Source organism: Corylus avellana, chromosome 6 (genome assembly GCF_965113065.1).
Source record: "Corylus avellana chromosome 6, dhCorAvel1.hap1.2, whole genome shotgun sequence".
NCBI classification, from domain to species: domain Eukaryota; kingdom Viridiplantae; phylum Streptophyta; class Magnoliopsida; order Fagales; family Betulaceae; genus Corylus; species Corylus avellana.
The window spans coordinates 23,412,235-23,431,253 of NC_142495.1; the positions used below are offsets into that span (position 1 = coordinate 23,412,235).

General features: G+C 39.6%; 2 protein-coding genes across 2 annotated transcripts; both read right to left on the reverse strand.

Annotated features, from left to right (window-relative positions):
• Positions 1 to 357: 357 nt before the first annotated feature.
• On the reverse strand, positions 358 to 1,407 carry LOC132188822 (uncharacterized). The gene is made up of 2 exons (XM_088517960.1): positions 1,197 to 1,407; positions 358 to 786 (listed from the first exon to the last, which is right to left on the reverse strand). Exons 1-2 carry the CDS (start codon positions 1,360 to 1,362, stop codon positions 560 to 562), a joined length of 393 nt encoding a protein of 130 aa, XP_088374086.1. The 5' UTR covers positions 1,363 to 1,407; the 3' UTR covers positions 358 to 559.
• A 10,807-nt stretch (positions 1,408 to 12,214) lies between these two features.
• Positions 12,215 to 15,544, reverse strand: LOC132188015 (putative leucine-rich repeat receptor-like serine/threonine-protein kinase At2g24130). Its single transcript, XM_088517672.1, has 3 exons — positions 15,445 to 15,544; positions 12,695 to 15,139; positions 12,215 to 12,597 (listed from the first exon to the last, which is right to left on the reverse strand). Exons 1-3 carry the CDS (start codon positions 15,542 to 15,544, stop codon positions 12,215 to 12,217), a joined length of 2,928 nt encoding a protein of 975 aa, XP_088373798.1.
• Between the last annotated feature and the right edge of the window lie 3,475 nt (positions 15,545 to 19,019).

The following is a 19,019-nucleotide window of genomic DNA, read 5'->3' on the forward strand; positions in this document are numbered from 1 at the left end:
CGAATGACTATTTTACCCTCGATAGAAGGTCTATTATACCCTCGGGCTATGTTGGGCCGGCTATAGCTCGGTCTAGGGAGTCCATATCTCGGCCTGGGCCTGTCTTTAATGTGCTCATATATTTGATCGGGCCTAGAGGTCTGTTGGGCTGTTTGTGATCGATCCATTACCCAACAAGAATGATATATTCAAGACTATCATCAATAAATTAAGAAATCATACAGCAATTTCAAAATATAAAAACTCGAGGGGAACAATTGAACAAATTTTAATATTTTTAATCAAATTTGTATTCAACTTTATTTTCTAATTTTTGTCCCCAATAAACCAAAATTACTGCATGCTTCAAGCTTGCGAGAGTCTTTGCAAATCACATGACTAGTACGGCCAGTAGAATAAAATCTTTCCCACTCTGCGTAATGTTACAAATAACAACAAAATCTTGAAAAATTACATGTCTAGTGTAATCGATCAACAATAAATATTACACACAGAACGTTCAAGGAAGCCCAAAACTCTGCCACACAAAAAACTCAACCTTCACTGCATCCACAAATATTTAGACTAGTTGGAAGGAAAAACCAAGGATTAAGCCCAAGCTTACATAGAATATTAAGGTTGAGATGACAAATCGGGGCTTTGCTTCCATTGATGCTGCATTTTTTTCACCTGGGCGTGGTCGATGAACAATATTTGCACCACCATAGGCTCCCTGCTTCCCTCTCTGAGATTTTCCCGAATCATATATTTCTTGCTTTTCCTTGTAACCTTTTTCATCATGTCCTGCTTTAGAATCGTAGATAATGATCAGGAGGACTGTTAATGAGTACGACGGTTTATTTGTATACTTCCCGACGCAGCACGGGGAAGAGTTTTCCCATACACCAAACAGAAATTAAAGATAGATTCTATATTAGACAAAGTCTCATCGACCAACAATGGAGTTTGACAGAGTCTCACCACAAAAAATAAAAGGAGTCGAAACGTAAAAGAGAAGTCTTATCTCTTACAAGAGTATCTCACTCAAAAGAAATATAATTCTTCATTCATTCCTAAATTGTTAGAAAATAACACTTAAATAGGCCGACAAAAATTTTAACCCTAATTTGACTGATTTTGAGCCAAAATAAAGACCCGATTATTATTTTTTCTCCACATTACTTCCACCAAGAAATCAAACAAGAATTAATTCTTACCATGAACTTGATCTTGTTCCTGCATGAGGCGATTTGAGAGCTTGCAAGCTTGATGTTCTAAAGGGCTTTCAAGAGCCGAGATTGAGAGGATCATCACTTCACTCATGCATGAGACGAATATCAAGCACGCAAGAATTGTAATTAACTTCATCTTGCATGGGGACATTAATGTGCACTTTATTGTTCTTTTGCTTGATTGGGTTTTGTAGGATATAGGGGCACACCTATTGTGATAGGTATGAGGATAAGGTGGCAATATATATATATATATGGGCTTCAAATTACATATATACAAGTTGAGGGGAAGAAGGATATGAGGAAATAGGTGTTTTCTGGTGAAAGAATAAGCAAGAGTGGCCCATGCAAATCATGGTTTTATGCTGTGTATCTGGAAAGGTGTAAACGAAAACTGCGTTACAGTGGAGCAAAGTCTTCAAAAAAGTTTCATTCCGAAAGCATATTAAAATATTGCTTTTGATATTTTTTACTCATGAGCTAAGTGCTCCTTCCCTGTTCGATCTCTTTCATTTAATTTACAATATTGTATATAAAATATAATCCTTAAATTTGTTTTGATAATTAGTGATGAAATCCAAAACTGACAAAATTAAAATGATAGGCAAGCAGTTGGTGTCTTGTCGAAGTTTAGGTCTGTTCTCTCCTCGGCCCCTTGCAGTTCCTAATGGAAATACAGTGCCTCTTTAAGCTGGTCAGCTTTTTGGCCAGGTTCTTCAAACACCACTTTGTAGTGCCATTTCTTCGATTTTCAACCAAGATTCAGAGGACCGGGCTAATTTTTTTTGCCTATTTCCTAATATTTGCTTGTATTTACTACATTATATTTTTATTTTGAGTCTGTTGTTGGAAAGTCCATCTATTTTTTGGTTTTAGAATCATCTACTCTCTCTTCCTTTCGAATTAGGAGTGAGAATTAAGAATCCCATTGTAACCGTTTTCCTTATTCACTTAAAAAAAAAAAAAAAATAAACAAACAAACAAGTGAATTAGAAACCACCTAATCCACTGTTTGAGATAGATTCTTGGTCCTAATTTTTGGGTAAAAAAGTATCCCTTTTCAGTCTCAAAGCTGAGGGGAATGTGGAAGTGACAAAAAAGAGAACATGGCTATCTGGTGAGTGCTAGGAATAAAGGGTAAAGTGTAATTGAAAATTTTATAACCAAAATGCTTAAAAGAATAGGATGCTTGATCAATTTTCTGTGGACAACTTTTAATGTCATGATAAGATTCAAACACGTGGTATGTGTTAATTGCTAATTAGCTCTTCATTCCAAGAAATATTCCCTTAATTTATTTCGGAGCAATCAACCATCATCATGAAGCATCGTTTCACTTGGAAACAATAGATAACAACATAACAAATGAAAGAGGCATTAACTGGAGATGCCAAATTCGCTAACCGGCATATCACAAATTCATAGAATGTTCAGTCGCATGACATCACGATTCAACAATTTCAACACTTGTGTGTCATTTTGTAATTCTTTTTGGGTAAAGTTTGTGTTAGAACACTTTCCTAGTGCCAAACATTGGATCAATTTACACTTGCAAAAAAGAAAAAAAGAAAAAAAAGAAAGAAATGTAAACAAGAGCCTGCTAATGGGTGCCAGCAGAAAATAGTTCTGATACTTATTAAGGCTTAAGCATCCCATATCCCCTAAATTTGGAGTGTATGGTTACGTGGCTTGGTACACACTTCATTGTTATTGGGCCGATCCCTTGTTGTGCACGGTATAATGGAATTGAGTATTTGGATCACCTTTTCCCTTCTGATCGATCTGTTTTAGGCCTTTGTAGGCGTGTTATGCAGGTCATGTAGCCTTGTTGGCCCAATTTCCATTGTCGGCCCAATTTCCAATAGTTACCTCTCAATTCATTCCTCGGATGTGGGTAATGGGATAATGAGAGTCTTTCATTAAGAGCATGTTTGAGAAATAGAGTTTTTAAGTAAAAAAAAATTTTTTTTGACAAAAGCTTTATTTTTAAGTTTTTGCCAAGAGTGCGTTTTAATCATTTTTGGACTTTTTGAACCTTTAAAAATGCTTTCAATTTGTTTTACCAGACGTGTATTTTTTTCTTCAAACGAAATTTTTAAGTGTTAAACGCACTTTTAGGTCTCTCAAATGCACACTCAAACAGACTTTAAAAGATTACCGTATTGATCGTGCCAAGGGTTCCAAAAACCCTATAGAGGAGGCCACAAAGCCTGTGGTTCTTCAAGAGGCTTCGTGACGCTTGGTATAGACTTAGAAGGGTACATGGTCAGGTTACTGCAGAAATATTACTCCATCCTTGATTTTCGTGGTCCTGGTAGATTACAAACGGGATGAAGTTTGTCTCTACAAGGAGATGTTTAAAGCCAGTCCCCCTGCTTCTAAGAATCAGATTCCAACCCAACAACAAATGCACAAAATTATACATAAATTATTGACAATTCACATACTCCCAAGTTTTATTTCTTATTTAGTGGTCAAGATAAGTTTATCATAAGAGAAAGAAATATTTAGCATGACTTTAATGTGTGGATGTAAGTTATATGTGAGCCAATGTTTATTTTATTTCCTTTCATTATTATTATTCTAGTTTTATATTTATATATTATGTGTTTCTATAATTTAGACTTACATTACATATCATTGTTTCGATGAATTTCTAAGCCTTGCGCAAGTAAAATTTATTGGACAATGTTGAAGCACATTCCTATCCGATTACTAGTAGTTTAGGTTTACCTAAACTCTAGAGATAATTATCTAATGTGTTCTGGTTACTAGTAGTTTAGGTCTATCCAAACTCTAGAGATAATTATCCAATGGATAAATATCATAGGAGTTAGGACTCTATCTAAACTCTTGAATAGTTATCCAATGTATTATAGGATAGGAATTAGGAGTTCTATATAATCTCTTGCTCTTGTAAATCTGTATATATATATAGCAGGCAAACCGTGAATTCAATTACGGTGATTTACAAATTCAATCACAGAATTGTGTGCTATTATATGGTATCAGAGCCCCTCATAGACTAACGTCTCTTGCTCTCATGTCTTCCGCTTCATCTTCTTCTTCCGAATCACCACGCTCAACCAATCTCACCACAAATTAGTCAGCCAACAATAACCAAGCTGTGGCCTTCACAATTCCAAATATGAATCATTCACTTCATATTCGACTAGCCAAAGACAACTTCATGTCATGGTGTACTCAGATGTTGGCCTATCTTAAAGGTTAGGATGCCTATTGCTTTGAGGATGGATCCTCTCTTCCTCCAGACACCGTTCCCAATCCTGAGTTCCTCACATGGACTCAGAGGGATCAGATGATCCTTAGTATACGCATCTCCACCCTCTCGGACGCCTATGTAGTACATGCCGTGGGGTGTGCAACGGCCTATGATTTATGGACAACTTTAGTCTCCATGTTTGCTTCCCAATCACGTGCTAGGGTGATGCAAATCCACTTTGAATTAGCCACTGCCAAGAAAGGTAACTCTACCATCACAGAATATTTTCAGAAAATCAAGTACATGAGTGACACATTGGACAGCCACTCAACGATTTTGAAAGCCTCTCCTTCCTACTTGCTAGCTTGGGCCCCGATTATAATACCTTTGTGACCTCAGTCACCACACGGGTTGATCCCATAACTCTTGAAGAAGTCTATGGCCATCTATTGGCACATGAAGCTCGGCTGGAACAAGAACTCTCATTCATTGATGCCTCACAACTAGCAGCTCACTTTACTCCTGGTGGCTATTTCAATCGTGGCCGTGGGTTCCGTGGGCGTGGATCCTATTCTAGAGGTCGTGGTGGCTCTCGAGGTCGTGGAACCTTCTCTCCAAACCATGCTCGGGGATCTTTCTACTCCAACAACAGCAATGCTGCCCCACGCCAAATCTGTCAGATATGCAGAAAACAAGGGCACAGAGCTCCTAGGTGTTATTCCAGGTTTGATAAGAATTTCTAGCAAGCTTGTTCATCATGTCCTCAAGCTTATTACTCCTCTTCATCACTATTCTCGGATGAGGAATGGTACCCAGACACCGGTGCAACCCATCACCTCACCAATGATATGGGAAATTTGAATATTGCATCCGAGGAATACTCTGGCTCTGATCAAATTTGTATCGGCAATGGATCAGGTTTGTCTATAACTCATATAAGGTCTGCTACTTTTTCTGTCCCAAGCCGTCAATTCCTTCTCAAACAACTTTTGTTAGTTCTCGATATATGCAAAAATTTACTCTCTGTCAGCCAATTTGCTAAAGACAATTGTGTTTTCTTTGAATTCCATTCTGACCACTTTGTTATAAAGGACTCCCGCACAAGGATTCCTCTACATCACGGCCCACTTAACAATGGCCTCTACTAGCTCCACACGTCTCCTGCATCTCCTACAATAAAACGCGTCATGGTTGGTGAGAAGACCTCGGTTGATCACTGGCATAAGCGCCTAGGACATCCAGCTGTTCGTATCGTCCGAAGCATTCTATCCAAATTTAGTCTTCCAATTCAGTCCAATAAAGCTCGAGTTTTCTGCTCAGCATGCCCGGTTGCCAAGGGCCATCAATTACCTTTTAGTTCCTCTAGTTTGGATGTTTGTAATTCTCTATATTTAATTTACTCAGATGTTTGGGGACCATCCCCAGTTGTTTCACTTTCTGGCAAGAAATATTATGTTTCTTTTGTTGATTCTTTCTCTCGTTATTCTTGGCTCTTTCCCATTCAAAATAAATCTGATGTCAAAACCGTATTTATACAATTTCAAAAAATGGTTGAACGTTTACTTAACACTAAAATTAAGCATGTTCAAACCGACTAGGGAGGTGAATATCATTCACCCACCACCTATTTTCAATCTCTTAGAATCAATCATCGTCTCTCATGTCCCCATTCCCACCAACAACAAGGATGCGTTGAGAGAAAACATCGTCATCTCATTGACACCACTCCCGCACTCCTTGCTACTAGTGGAGTACCCAAGTCCTTTTGGGATGAAGCATGTCAAACCTCTTGTTACCTCATAAATAGATTACCTACCCCGGTTCTTAATCATGCTTCTCCTTTTGAAAAACTCTTTTCCAAATAGCCAGATTATAACTTCTTAAAAGTGTTTGGATGTGCATGTTTTCCCCACCTCCGACCTTACAACTCCAATAAATTTGACTTTCGTTCCAAACCTTGTGTGTTCTTAGGCTATAGCACTCACCACAAGGGTTACCACTGCTATCACTGTGAATCTGACCGCATATATATTTCCAAGGATGTTATCTTTCATAAGTCTACATTCCCTTTCTTGGAACAGCCTTTAGATCCCTCTCAAGTCTCCACTTCGTCTATCGGATCTGCTCAAATTCCAGTTGTTGTCTCCTCTTGCCCAATCCAATTATGTCAGCCTCCACCTCCTCCTGTGTCACCTATGACACCTTCCCTAGTACAGACTTCTTCTCCTTGTAGCACATCTACTTTTTTAGCAGATTCTATTGAAGTTGTGGACTCTCCTCCTCCACTTGCTATTCCACGGACACATCACATGGTTACAGGTGCTCAAAGCAAAATCACACAGCCACGACAGTTCACGGACGGTTGCATTCGGTACCCCATACCTCTGCTTTACATTCCCAGCTGGACTTTAATCTAGATGAGCCCACATGATACACCAAGGCTGTTCTAGTTCCAGAAAGGAGAAAGGCAATGCAAGAAGAGTTCAATGCGCTTCTATGCAACCAGACATGGACTCTTGTTCCACCTCACAAGGCCAAAAATGTTGTAGGTTGCAAATGGGTATTCAAACTTAAAAAAAAGGCTGATGGCACGGTTGAGAGACATAAAACTCGTCTTGTGGCAAAGGGCTTTCACCAACAAGTCGGGATTGATTTTGGAGAAATATATAGTCCGGTTGTGAAGCCAACTACTATCCGAACAGTCCTATCCACAGCACATTTAGCTGGCTGGCCTATGAAACAAATAGATATACAGAATGCATTCTTACATGGACACCTAGCCGAAGAGGTTTATATGTGCAAGCCACCAGTTTTCTCTCATTCCTCTTTTCCTAATCATATATGCCGGCCAGACAAAGCAATTTATGGGTTGAAGCAAGCTCCTAGGGCCTGGTTTTCACGGCTGAGCAACAAACTCCTTGACATCGGGTTCACGGCATCAAAGGCAGATTCCTCTCTCTTCACATTCAAGTCGGCTGCCACTACCATCTACATCCTCATTTACGTCGATGATATCATCATCACTGCTTCAAATCAGGCTGCTATTGACGAGTTATTGCAACTACTTCGGGTAGACTTTGCTGTAAAAGATCTTGGGGATCTAAGTTTCTTTCTTGGGATTGAAGTCTTGCATCTAGACAATGGACTGCTCCTCTCACAACGCAGATATATACTTGACTTGCTAAAAAGCACAAAATGGATGAAGCCAAACTGGTGTCATCGCCGATGTCATCTTCTAGCTCCCTCTCGGCATTTAGTGGTGAAGCTATGGATGATCCTTCACTTTACCGAAGTACTGTAGGTTGTCTCCAATACCTATGATTAACACGACCAGATTTGGCTTTTGCAGTCAACAGGGTATGTCAGTTTATGCATCGTCCAACTACAGTACATTGGCAGGCAGTCAAACGAATACTACGGTACCTCAAGCACACATTGTCCCATGGTCTCTTGCTCAAACACACCTCTTCCTCTCACCTAGAGGCATTCTCAGATGCTGACTAGGCAGGTTGCCTGGATGATCGCTAGTCTACAGACGCCTATTGTGTTTTTCTTGGAGCTAATCTTATCTCATGGAGTTCACGGAAACAGCCAACCGTATCTCGTTCCAGCACTGAAGCCGAATACAAAGTTGTAGAAAATGCCACTGCAGAGGTTCTATGGGTACAAGCCCTTATTCGAGACTTAGGAATCACTCTCTCTTCTCCACCAAAACTATGGTGTGACAATATTGGAGCCACATACTTATCAGTCAATCCGGTTTTCCATGCAAGAACCAAGCACGTGGAAATCGACTTCCACTTTGTTCGTGACCGAGTGGCAGACAAATCTATCGAGATTCTGTTTTTATCCAGCAAGGACCAAATTGTTGATGTGATGGCTAAACCGATTATAGCTAAGAGATTTCAAACCCTCAGTGCCAAGCTCAACGTGTGTTCTCCCCCGTTAAGCTTGCGGGGGGCTGTTGAAGCACATTCCTATCCGATTACTAGTAGTTTAGGTTTACCTAAACTCTAGAGATAATTATCTAATGTATTCTGGTTACTAGTAGTTTAGGTCTATCCAAACTCTAGAGATAATTATCCAATGGATAAATATCATAGGAGTTAGGACTCTATCTAAACTCTTGAATAGTTATCCAATGTATTATAGGATAGAATTAGGAGTTCTATGTAATCTCTTGCTCTTGTAAATCTGTATATATATATAGCAGGCAAACCGTGAATTCAATTACGATGATTTATAAATTCAATCACAGAATTGTGTGCTATTATAGACAATATTAACATTAAAAGCGGTTTATTATTAATTATGATATTTGCATGTTTCATTTGTAGGTGCTTCAATAGCCCTAAACCTTGATTGTCTAGTCAAATTTCCATGAAACTGGGATGGAAGATAAGCATTGCTATCCATACGACACTATAATACTAATTAATGTTGTTTTACTTGTCAGATTACCTCGGGTGTGTAGAAAAATCAGCAAGAAGAAACACCAACATTTTGTTGGAGTAAATTGTTGAACTGAAGGTTTTTAGATTTATGAAACCTGGATCTTACAATGCAAGCCCTGATTTGCTAAATACTGTATTTAAATAAAGGTTACAACACTGATTTAGACTAGGACTCTTACATATAGTCCCACTTGGACTTGGACTAGGATGTACTCTTACACATAGATAAAGACTAACACAATACTACTCCAAATAATTTGAGAGAGGTAGAGCTAGGAAGAGATATACTTATACTCCTAACTTGCTAAACACTGCAACATACGTCATCCCACATTCATCGGCCATCCCTCAAGGGAAATGTTACATGGTCACGCATGCTATCATCTCCAGCAGTTCTACTGCTCCTTCCACCATATTCGTATGCGTCAGATGTCTCACCAAGCATATGTTCGGCCTCTTCTAGATTTGATTGAACATTAACCCACAGATGCGTCTCCTTCTTTCTTAAAACTTCTAATTCCATTGCTACTTCCTTCATAGTGGCCGGGTCTCTCATCCCCTTTCACTTTTAAGCACCTCTTTGCAAGCTCAACGACTTCCTTGATTTGCTCCTTATTTTCTTCTTCGACTATGCGAGTGTCAAGAATTTCAAACAATCGATCATCTTTCAATTAAGGAGGAAAGAAAATACATAGCTAAACTCCTTTCCTCCTTGGACCTATGGAATGAAAGTACCTTCTCTCTTGTTAGAAGCTCCACGAGGACCACTCCAAAGCTATAGACATCACTTTTCTCTGTCAGCTGGTTAGTCTGTAAGTATTCTAGATCCAAGTATCCAAGAGTTCCTTGCACTACAGTAGCTAGTTCTTTTTGATCTCGAGGAACCAATCTTAAAGTTCCAAAGTTGGAGACTTTTGCTGTGAAATTATCATCAAGCAGTCTGTTTGACAACTTGACATCTCTATGGATTACACGTGTCGAAGTTGCAGAGTGCAAATATGATAATACGTCCGCTGTTTCTGTAGCTACTCCTAGACGGATTTCCCATCATATGGTCGATGTGCTGCCTTCAGGATATATATATATATATATATATATATATATATATTATTTTTCGTCCCTGGTTGAGTCCTAGGTAGGTCTCGGCAGGGTCTCGGTCAAGTCCCAGGTAGGTCCGGTTAAGTCCCAGGCGCGTCACAAACAAGTCCTAGGCGGGTCTCAGTGAGGTCCTGGGTGAGTCCCGATAAGGTCTTGGTCAAGTCCAAGGCGGGTCCTCGTCAAATCCGAGTGGGTCTCGGTCAAGTCCTGTGCAGGTCCCGGCGAGGTCCGGGGTGGGTCCCTATGTAGTCCTGGGCGGGTTTCGGTCAAGTTCAGGTCAAGTCCTAGCGGATCTCGGCCGGGTCGCCAGCAGGTCCCGACCAGATCTCGGTCAAGTCCCGGGTGAGGTCTCGGGTGGGTCTCGGTTATGTCTTGGTCAAGTCTCGTCCAGGTCCTGGTCAAGTGCCGAGCGTGTCCAGGTGAGGTCCCGGTCAAGTCCTGGGCGGGTTCTAGTCAAGTCTAGGCGGGTCCTGGCGGGGTCACAGGCGGGTCTTGGTCAAGTCCTGTGTAGGTCCTGGCGAGGTCTCAGGTGGGTCCCTGTCAAGTCCCGGGTGGGTCCTGGTCAAGTCCTAGCGGGTCCCGGGCAGGTTTTGGCGAGGTTCCGAGCGGGTCCCGGTTATGTCCTGATCAAGTCCTGTGCGAGTCCCGGCAGGGTCCTGGGGAGTCCCGGTCAAGCTCCGAGTGGGTCCCGGGCAAGTCCTGGCGAGGTTCTGCGCAGGTCTTGGCAAGGTCCATAGATTTGAGAATGAGATGTCCAAAGTCGGAACATGGTTTATGATTTTTCAAAGGTTAACAATTTTCCAAAAATTGAAGAAGAATTTTCTGTCAAAAAGAAAATATTTCCTAAAAATTAAAGAAGAATTTTCTGTCAAAAAGAAAATATTTTCTTTTTAGGTCGAAGTAAACACTGTAAAATGCAGAAATCATTTTTCGAATATTTTAGGTCGAAGTAAACACTGTAAAATGCAAAAATCATTCTCTGGAAACCATTTTACGTCGAAGTAAACAGAGTGTAAAATGAGGGGTAATAATTTCTTAACATTAAAATTAAAAGATAATATTTACAATATTACCTCTCATTTTGTACTAAATGTTTTGTTACTATACTAAGCTTAAGATCCAATGGCGGAGCCACTTGAGGCTTTGGGGGTGCCAGGGGTGCCATGGCACCCCAAAGCTTTTAATTTAATTTAATTTATTTATTTTTTCTGTGTTTTCCTACCCAAGTCTCAAAAGAAAAAAGAAAAAAAAAATTATTCTCTTCTACTTACACAAATTACCACTCGGCACCCTAAAATTTTTTTAACAGCACCCTTAATATAAGTTATCTGAATTCGCCACTGCTAAGATCCAATAAAACCACAATCCGTTCAGGATACTTGAGAAGGCACAGAAGCCATCATAATGGCGGAAGACGAGCACTCTAATTTCTAGTGTGGCTTATGATGACACAACTGCTCCATCTATTAATTTAATTTTATTCTTATTTTTAATTAATAGTAGATATGGAGCATATCAATTTTGCAGAAATGTACGCAAAAATATACTAAAGTAAAAAAACTTTTTTGCAATCTGTATTTCTTTCAATCTTCTAGTTTGTGTCTTGATTTATTTGTTGGAAGCAGATGTCAGTACGTAGAGCTTGATGGGACAATACAAAAATTTCAAAATTAAGAATAGATTTACTTTGATGTTTTTTGGCTTTATTAGATTTAGTGCAATTTAACGGTTAAGATTAGTTAACCATTAGTAATAGGCATGAATTGCGAGAAAAAGTGTGTGCACGAGAATGAGATGCTTACTGCATAACAGGGTACTAATGCTTACTGCATAAACAAATTTCTAATCTCTTTATAAGAATAGTATCTTTGAGGGTATTTGGGTTTAACTTCATTTGTGCATAACGTAGTTAAACAATAGATTGAATTTGGTCTTTATTGTATCCTAAAGGAGACACTAAAAAAAAATACAGAAAATTGATGTTTGGAAAAAAAGTTACCAAATGCGACATTTGATTGTTCAAACGACACTATATATAAAGCAGTGATGTTTGAATAATGTTACTATTCAAACGACATTATTCACATGTCAAGTGTGACGTTTGAACAGTAACCACTACATAGTACAACAATTACGTTGATTTGGTGGGGGGGGGCAAATGCTTACAAACTTTTCTCTAACAACATATATTTTTACTGTAGGATTTCAATATCATTCTAATCTCTGATTTAGCTAGACCAGTGATATGTTACTGTAGTGTCCCCTGCAAGGTATCTCTTGAGCCGATCCAGGTCATCGGCTGCATCAAGCATTGTAGGCCGAGTAAATGAGGACTCCTGTGTGCATAGAATACCCAACTCAATTAACTCTCCAATGGCAACTTCATTCATTTTCTTTACTCCGGGGGATATATCCCTTAAAGCTGCCACCAAAGAAGGATCTACCACTCTTTCCACCCTTCCATAGAGATGACTCTTCACCCATTTGTGCAGGCTTAGCCCACCAACAAACATGTCGTCTGTTGGTCTTTTTCTTGTCATCATCTCAAGCACTAGAATCCCGAAGCTATAAACATCTCCTTTCGTAGATGGGCTTGATCCAAAACCATACTCTGCGTTAGAAATTTTTTGAAATATCGAAAAATTAAAAACATTTTATTTCGAAACAAACCAACATTCAAGATGCAAAGACAAGGGAGAAATATTTACCTGCAATAGATCCACATAACATATTTGCAGTAGAGTTTCCCATTTCGACAGCTCCATCATTTCCCCCTCCGGCAGTCATAACGAACTTTGATATCCCAAAATCAGAAACAAGAGCTGTCATGTCATCGTTGAGAAGAACATTGCTTGGCTTCAGATCACAGTGAATGACTCTGACAGGGGAGTGATGATGCAGATAGGCCATCCCTTCAGCTATGTCACTGCAAATGTTCACCCTCTGGATGAGACTCAAATCTGAACCCGTATACAGACAGCTATCCAAGCTCCCATTCGCCATATATGGAAGAACCAGAGCTTTGAAATCAGGTTGACTGCATGCTGTTATAATCCTTATCAGGTTCCTGTGACGGATCCTCTTCAAGATTTGGCATTCTCTGGTAAAACTCTTTGTTGAGTTTCCAGATTGCACATTTAACACCTTGACTGCAATGGTTGTTCTGTCTGGAAGAACTCCCCTGTACACACGTCCATGGCTGCCCGACCCAATCAGATTCCGCTCGTCGAATTCTGCCGTCACATCTGATAATTCTTTATGGGTGATTCTTGGGAAATTGTACATTAGTTCTGGGGTAGTTTGGTTGGTTACTGGTTCAGTCTTCTGAGGGAGAATCACAACACATATTGTTGATAAGAGTACTGATATGAATACTCCCAAGACAAATACAATCAAAAACACACGTGAATCAAGCCAACGTCTCTTTTGACGGCAAATTGGAATGCCAGCAACTCCGCCTAGTACTGTCGTGCGGAGTCGGCGATTCTCTAAGAAGGACATATTTGTTACGGAATCGAAGATGCCACCAGTGGGAATCGACCCTTCAAAGTTGTTGAAGGAAAGATTTAGATAGGTGAGCGATTGAGTTTTACTGAGGCTTACTGGAATCATTCCAGATAAGTTGTTTCGTGAAAGATCAAGCACTTCGAGGTTTCGTAGTTCCCCTGTGGATTCTGGAAGATGCCCTTCAAGAGAGTTGGCTGAGAGATTTAACGTCCTCAGCGCAATGCAGCTGGATATCTGAGGAAAAATAGTTCCATTAAGTTTGTTCAAAGAGAGATCGATCTCTTGCACATTTTCCAGCTTGCTAAGCTCGATTGTGAAAGGCCCTTCAAAATGATTGTGTGAAAGATTTATGAAAATTCTGTTCTCACGCAGACCTGCAATCTCTGAAGGGATACGTCCTGTCAATCTATTATATGATAAATCAAGCTTGTATAGCTCTGTGCACTTTGCCAAAGTCGGAGGTATTGTTCCTGAGAGAAGGTTGTTGTTGAGAAACAGAGAATTTAGTCGAACCAACTTTCCTAAACTTTCTGGGATTTCACCAGAGAATTTGTTGTGTGATAGGTCTAGCAGACCCAGATGATGAATCTTGCCTAATGCTGAAGGAATTGCGCCAGGGAAAAAGTTGTGTGATAAGAAAAGCTGGTCCAATCTTGACAAGTTACTCATCTCTGCAGGTATGGTTCCGTTTAAAAGATTGGATGCCAAGTTCAGATTTATAAGGTGGGAAAGTTTCCATAAATTTGGAGGAATTGATCCGAAGATAAGGTTTTCCCGTAGGTCAATAACTGATAGGGTGACAGGAAGTTGGCCGACGGAAATCGGCAATTGTCCCCCGAGGCCCATGCCGGCAAGTTCGAGCTCCTCTAGATGAGTGCAGTTTCCAAGGGCAGAGAAGAATGGATCATGATTGGTGTTGCCATCATGACTTTTCATCCAATTATATGATAATTGGAGATAAGTAAGGTTGGGCTGCTTCCTTACAAACTCTGAAGGCAGGTCACCAGAAGAATGATTGTCCTCCACATCAAGGTTGTACAATAATGAAGCATTAGTTAAAGACAAAGGAAGTTGTCCAGTAAATTGGTTATTATACAGAATGAGACTCCAAAGAGAAGGACAGTTTCCAATCTCGTCTGGAATTTTGCCTGTCAGAAAGTTTTCAGAGAAGTCAATGTTGTCTAACAAAGTGCAGTTGGAGAATAAGGTAGGTGGAAGTGTACCGCTTATGTTGTTTCGCTTAATATGTAATAAAGTAAGTTTGCAAAGAAGGGCTAAGGAGTCTGGTATTGAGCCACGTAGATTGTTTCCCTGGAGCCGGAGATGGCGGAGATGTCGAAGGGAGGAAAACTCGGGCGGAATGCTTCCGAACAAGTGATTGTCGACCAGCACCAGTTTACGAAGGCCGGTGACATTAGAAATGGAGGGTGAAAGCAGGCCTACAAGTTGAGTGCCACTCAGTTGGAGTTGTACTACACGGTGGTGTTGTTTGTTGCATGTCACACGCGTGAAGTTGCAAACATCAACAGCCTCGTCCCAGTTAGCGAGGGCGGAGTTTGGATCGAGTGTTATGGTTTTTTTGAATGCCAACAGAGCAGCCCTATCGGTAATCAAAGAGCGCTGCCTCTTCAATATTTTGGCTCCTCCTAACAAACAAATAAATTGTGTCAGTTATGCTTGAAAACCCATATCCCAAATTCAATCTCAAGCTTGAAAACCCAATCTGCAGAAAAACGAGAGAAAAAAAAAAATTCAAGCTTCTTGAAAACACATTTTCCAAATTCACTATCAAGTTTGTTGATTTCCCTTTGATTGAAGAGTTCACTAATTAGAACCTAGTGAAAAGCACTCATACCCCTCCAACTTCTATTTCATTGTCAATAACTCTGTTTTTTTTTTTTTTTTAAAAAAAAAAAATGCTTTGTAGATGCATGTATAATAGTGACAATACCATGCTTGGACGTCGGAGATGATGCAGCCACAACAATTGCAAATATTATCACACCACTGACTATGATTTGCAAAAGCTTCCCACCCAAGCCCATGGCCATGGCCACAACTTTTTCAGGGATATATATATATATTGTTTTCATATATTTTGTGTTTTGATGTGCTTTGATTGTACACTCTCTTCCCTTTAAAGGCGAATGGAACGAAGGCCAATTCAGCGCCCCAAGCTATGGATTACAATAAAATTTGAAAAAAAAAAAACTTTTGTGTTCTATAATAAAAATTAAAGTTTTCTTTAATTTTTTCGGTAACTGGTTGTGCTGTGTTTGTCAGTTAATTAAACTAGCCTAACTATAATCTGCTCTATCGGCTGGTTTTATGGACTATAATTCATACAAAAAGTCTTTTAAAAGATTATCTAACCATATTTCTTTACTCAATAGCATAAACCCACATATCAAATAAATCTTTGAATCCGTAAAAATTGGAATATGTTAAATATTTGTTCTCAGATGTAGTTTAAAACCAAAAGAACCGAAATGAAAAAATAAATTACCAAAATGAAAATCTAGAGAAATCAATAATAAAATAAACAAAGTCACAAAAGCCCAACCAATCACAATCCATCATATCCCAACATTGATATCCAGTTCATGGCTAGAATTTTTTTAAAGAAATCCAATGGCCACAAATGAGACACGTATTCTCACAATAACAAAATAAAATAAAATAAAAATTATTTAAACCTTTAAAAAAAAAAAAAAAAAAAATTGGGCCGGATGGCTCCGGCCACCCTCATGGGCCAAATTAACAAAAAAAAACAATATATAGGGTTGGCATTTGGGGGTGGCCTAACCACCCCCTTTGCCATATGGGGTTGGCTCGACCACCCCTTGACCATATTGGTTGGGGGGGGGTGCGCTTTTGGTCACCCCCATTTGGCCCCTTGGGGGTGGCTGAACCAACCCCATAGGTCGTGGGGGTGGATCGCCACCCCCAATCTGGCAATTTGGGGGTGGCTGAGCCACGTCCCTCAATGGGTTTTAGGGTGGTTTCGGCCACCCCATTTACCTCTCTGGCCACCCCGAAATTTTATTATTATTATTTTTTCTTGATTTTGTTTTTGTTTTTGTTTTTGCTTCTTTTTTTTTTTTTTAATTATGGACATTTTTGGAATTCCATCAAAAAATATGTGGCACTTTTGGAAATCAGAGATTAAAAAAAAAAAAAAATGCACGTGCGCCACATGTGTGAAATTTTCGGTTAAATTAGACGAAAATCTTTAACGGATGGGTCACATTGCAAATTTTTTATACTTTGTTGGAGTACATTATCAATTTTTAAATATTGGAGACCAAATTATAAAATGAGGTGAAACTTTAGAGAGTAAAATATATTTTTTCTATTTTATATATATATATATATTGTCATGGAAACAGTTATATTATCATCACTTGAGTGGAAGGCAGCTATACTCTAAAAAGGTTTGCTTTTAGTTTCTAATATTTTAGTTGTAATTAATTATGTATAATTCTTAGCAGCATGTTGTGTTTCACCCCTCTCTTACCTAAAATACTTGGTGGTGCGGTACACACTTACGATCGCCAACACCTTTATAGCAGAAACATGCTCTTGTCAAGCTGTGCTTCTGTCATTATCCATGGCATACACGTATCTTCCACAATCCACATTCCCAAGTTGGAAGCTACTGTGCTGCCATTATATATATTTTTGAAAGGGAATCTATAGAATATTATTGAGCTCATAAAGAGAAAAATCAAGAGGAGAAGAGAAAGCTCTCCTTCCTGACAATACCATCAATATAAGATGGGATTTGATGCCACCATATTGACATGGTGACATGTTTTATTTGTTAGTCGTTTATTCTATTTTATCTTTCAGTCTTTATTTGAATTAGGTTTCTTTGTTAGTCTTTTATTTAGTTTAGTTGTCTTTCGTAGACTTCTAAATTAACTTTATTTCATTGTTATCTTAGGATTAGGAGTCTTGGGCTATAAATATATGCTTATAGCCTTTAACAATTTAGTTTTTGATTATTAGATTTAGATTATTATTGAGTTTGTTTAATAAGAATTACTCAGAGTTGAGTTTCTTCATTATGTTCCCTTAAAGCATAGATGGTCTCTATTATTTGAGAAGATTTCTTTGATTATTGTGATAGTCTCACAATCTTAGGAATATTTACCCCTTCAACTTGCTGTTTTCTTGTTCACCACAATCCTACGCTGCATCCGTTGGTATCAGAGCTCAATTACTTTCCATAAATGGGGAGGAGCAATCGCTTTGCAAACATGAACGAGGTGCACGTGTGCATAGAGGCGGCACGTAAGGAGCAACCTGCGATTCGTTTGCGGCACATGGAGGAGACGTTTGGTGGTCTAACCGTGAGAAAGGAGGGGCGTGCATGCACCCAACACGGGGTCCTTACCGATCACTTGGCTGACATGGATGGTCCGAGCGTTCGTCGTCGTCAACCAAAACCGAGATACGCGGGGGCGAAAGACAAATTTATCGTCAAGGGTGAACCTATCAATCCTTATGCGGGGCACGGAGTGCGGAAGGATTTTCCAACGGCACAAGCCCATGCTATATCACGGGATGCAGGCGTCAAGCTCGACATCCAGAAAGAAAAAATAGAAAATACCTACAAAAAAAAGGTGTCTTGGGAGATGGCGAAGGTCAAGCATCAATCGGTGTCCCGATACATTGGAGGTACGTACCGACAATTTCAGACTACATGCACCATAGGAGGCAAGGTGGCCAAGCTTGTCACCAATCCAATGAGTGATATGAATGTAGTCTCGGAGGAAGCTGTTCGGGAGCTAGGGCTCAAGACCAAGAGACATCCTACTTCTTATCAATTAGAATGGCTTGCGAAAGGAAACAATGTAATAGTTTCTAAACGTTGTTTAGTATCATTTTCTATTGGAGCTAAATATAGGGATACTATGTGGTGTGATGTGGTCAACATGGAGACATGTCACCTGTTATTGGGCAAACTATAGCAAGATGATAAAGCTGCTATCCATAATGAAACAAAGAACACGTACAGCTTCATGTTGGGTAAAACCAGATTGGCGTTGCTACATAGCCCATGGGTGGAGCCAAAACCTTCACAAGGGGATGGTCAATCCTTTGTAGCCAAGTAAGAGATGGCGGACAAGGAAAGCGGCATCAAGGGAGTGGTATCGGGGCCAATAAAGGAGCTGTTGGGAAGATTTGTCAACATGGTCCGAGCAGAATTATCAAAAGCAGTGCCATCATTGCGAGAAATTCAACCTCAACTTGATTTAGTGTCGGCATCTAATGTTCCTAATCATCCACACGACATCAAGAGTCCTAAAAAGCTTGAAGAATTGGGAGAACAAGTGGAAGAAGTAAACCTTTCAGAGAGTATCGCAATTTTTCATGAAGAAGATGAACCCTTGGAAGAGGTAAGTCTTTCGGAGAGTTTTGCAACTTTTCGTGAAGAAGAGGAACCCTTGGAAGAGGTAAATCTTTCAGATAGTTTTGCACTTTTTGACAACAATTCTACATATCATGTGCTTGATAAGA

What these genes read in the sequence shown, in the direction of transcription:
- LOC132188822 (XM_088517960.1), bottom strand. Translation starts at nt 1,362, where the DNA reads ATGTCCCCATGCAAGATGAAGTTAATTACAATTCTTGCGTGCTTGATA. An exon ending in GGAACAAGATCAAGTTCATG is followed by an intron (nt 787 to 1,196) that starts GTAAGAATTAAT and finishes ACGATTCTAAAG; the next exon opens with CAGGACATGATGAAAAAGGT.
- LOC132188015 (XM_088517672.1), bottom strand. Translation starts at nt 15,544, where the DNA reads ATGGCCATGGGCTTGGGTGGGAAGCTTTTGCAAATCATAGTCAGTGGT. An exon ending in ATCTCCGACGTCCAAGCATG is followed by an intron (nt 15,140 to 15,444) that starts GTATTGTCACTA and finishes TTTGTTTGTTAG; the next exon opens with GAGGAGCCAAAATATTGAAG. An exon ending in GTTATGTGGATCTATTGCAG is followed by an intron (nt 12,598 to 12,694) that starts GTAAATATTTCT and finishes TTTCTAACGCAG; the next exon opens with AGTATGGTTTTGGATCAAGC.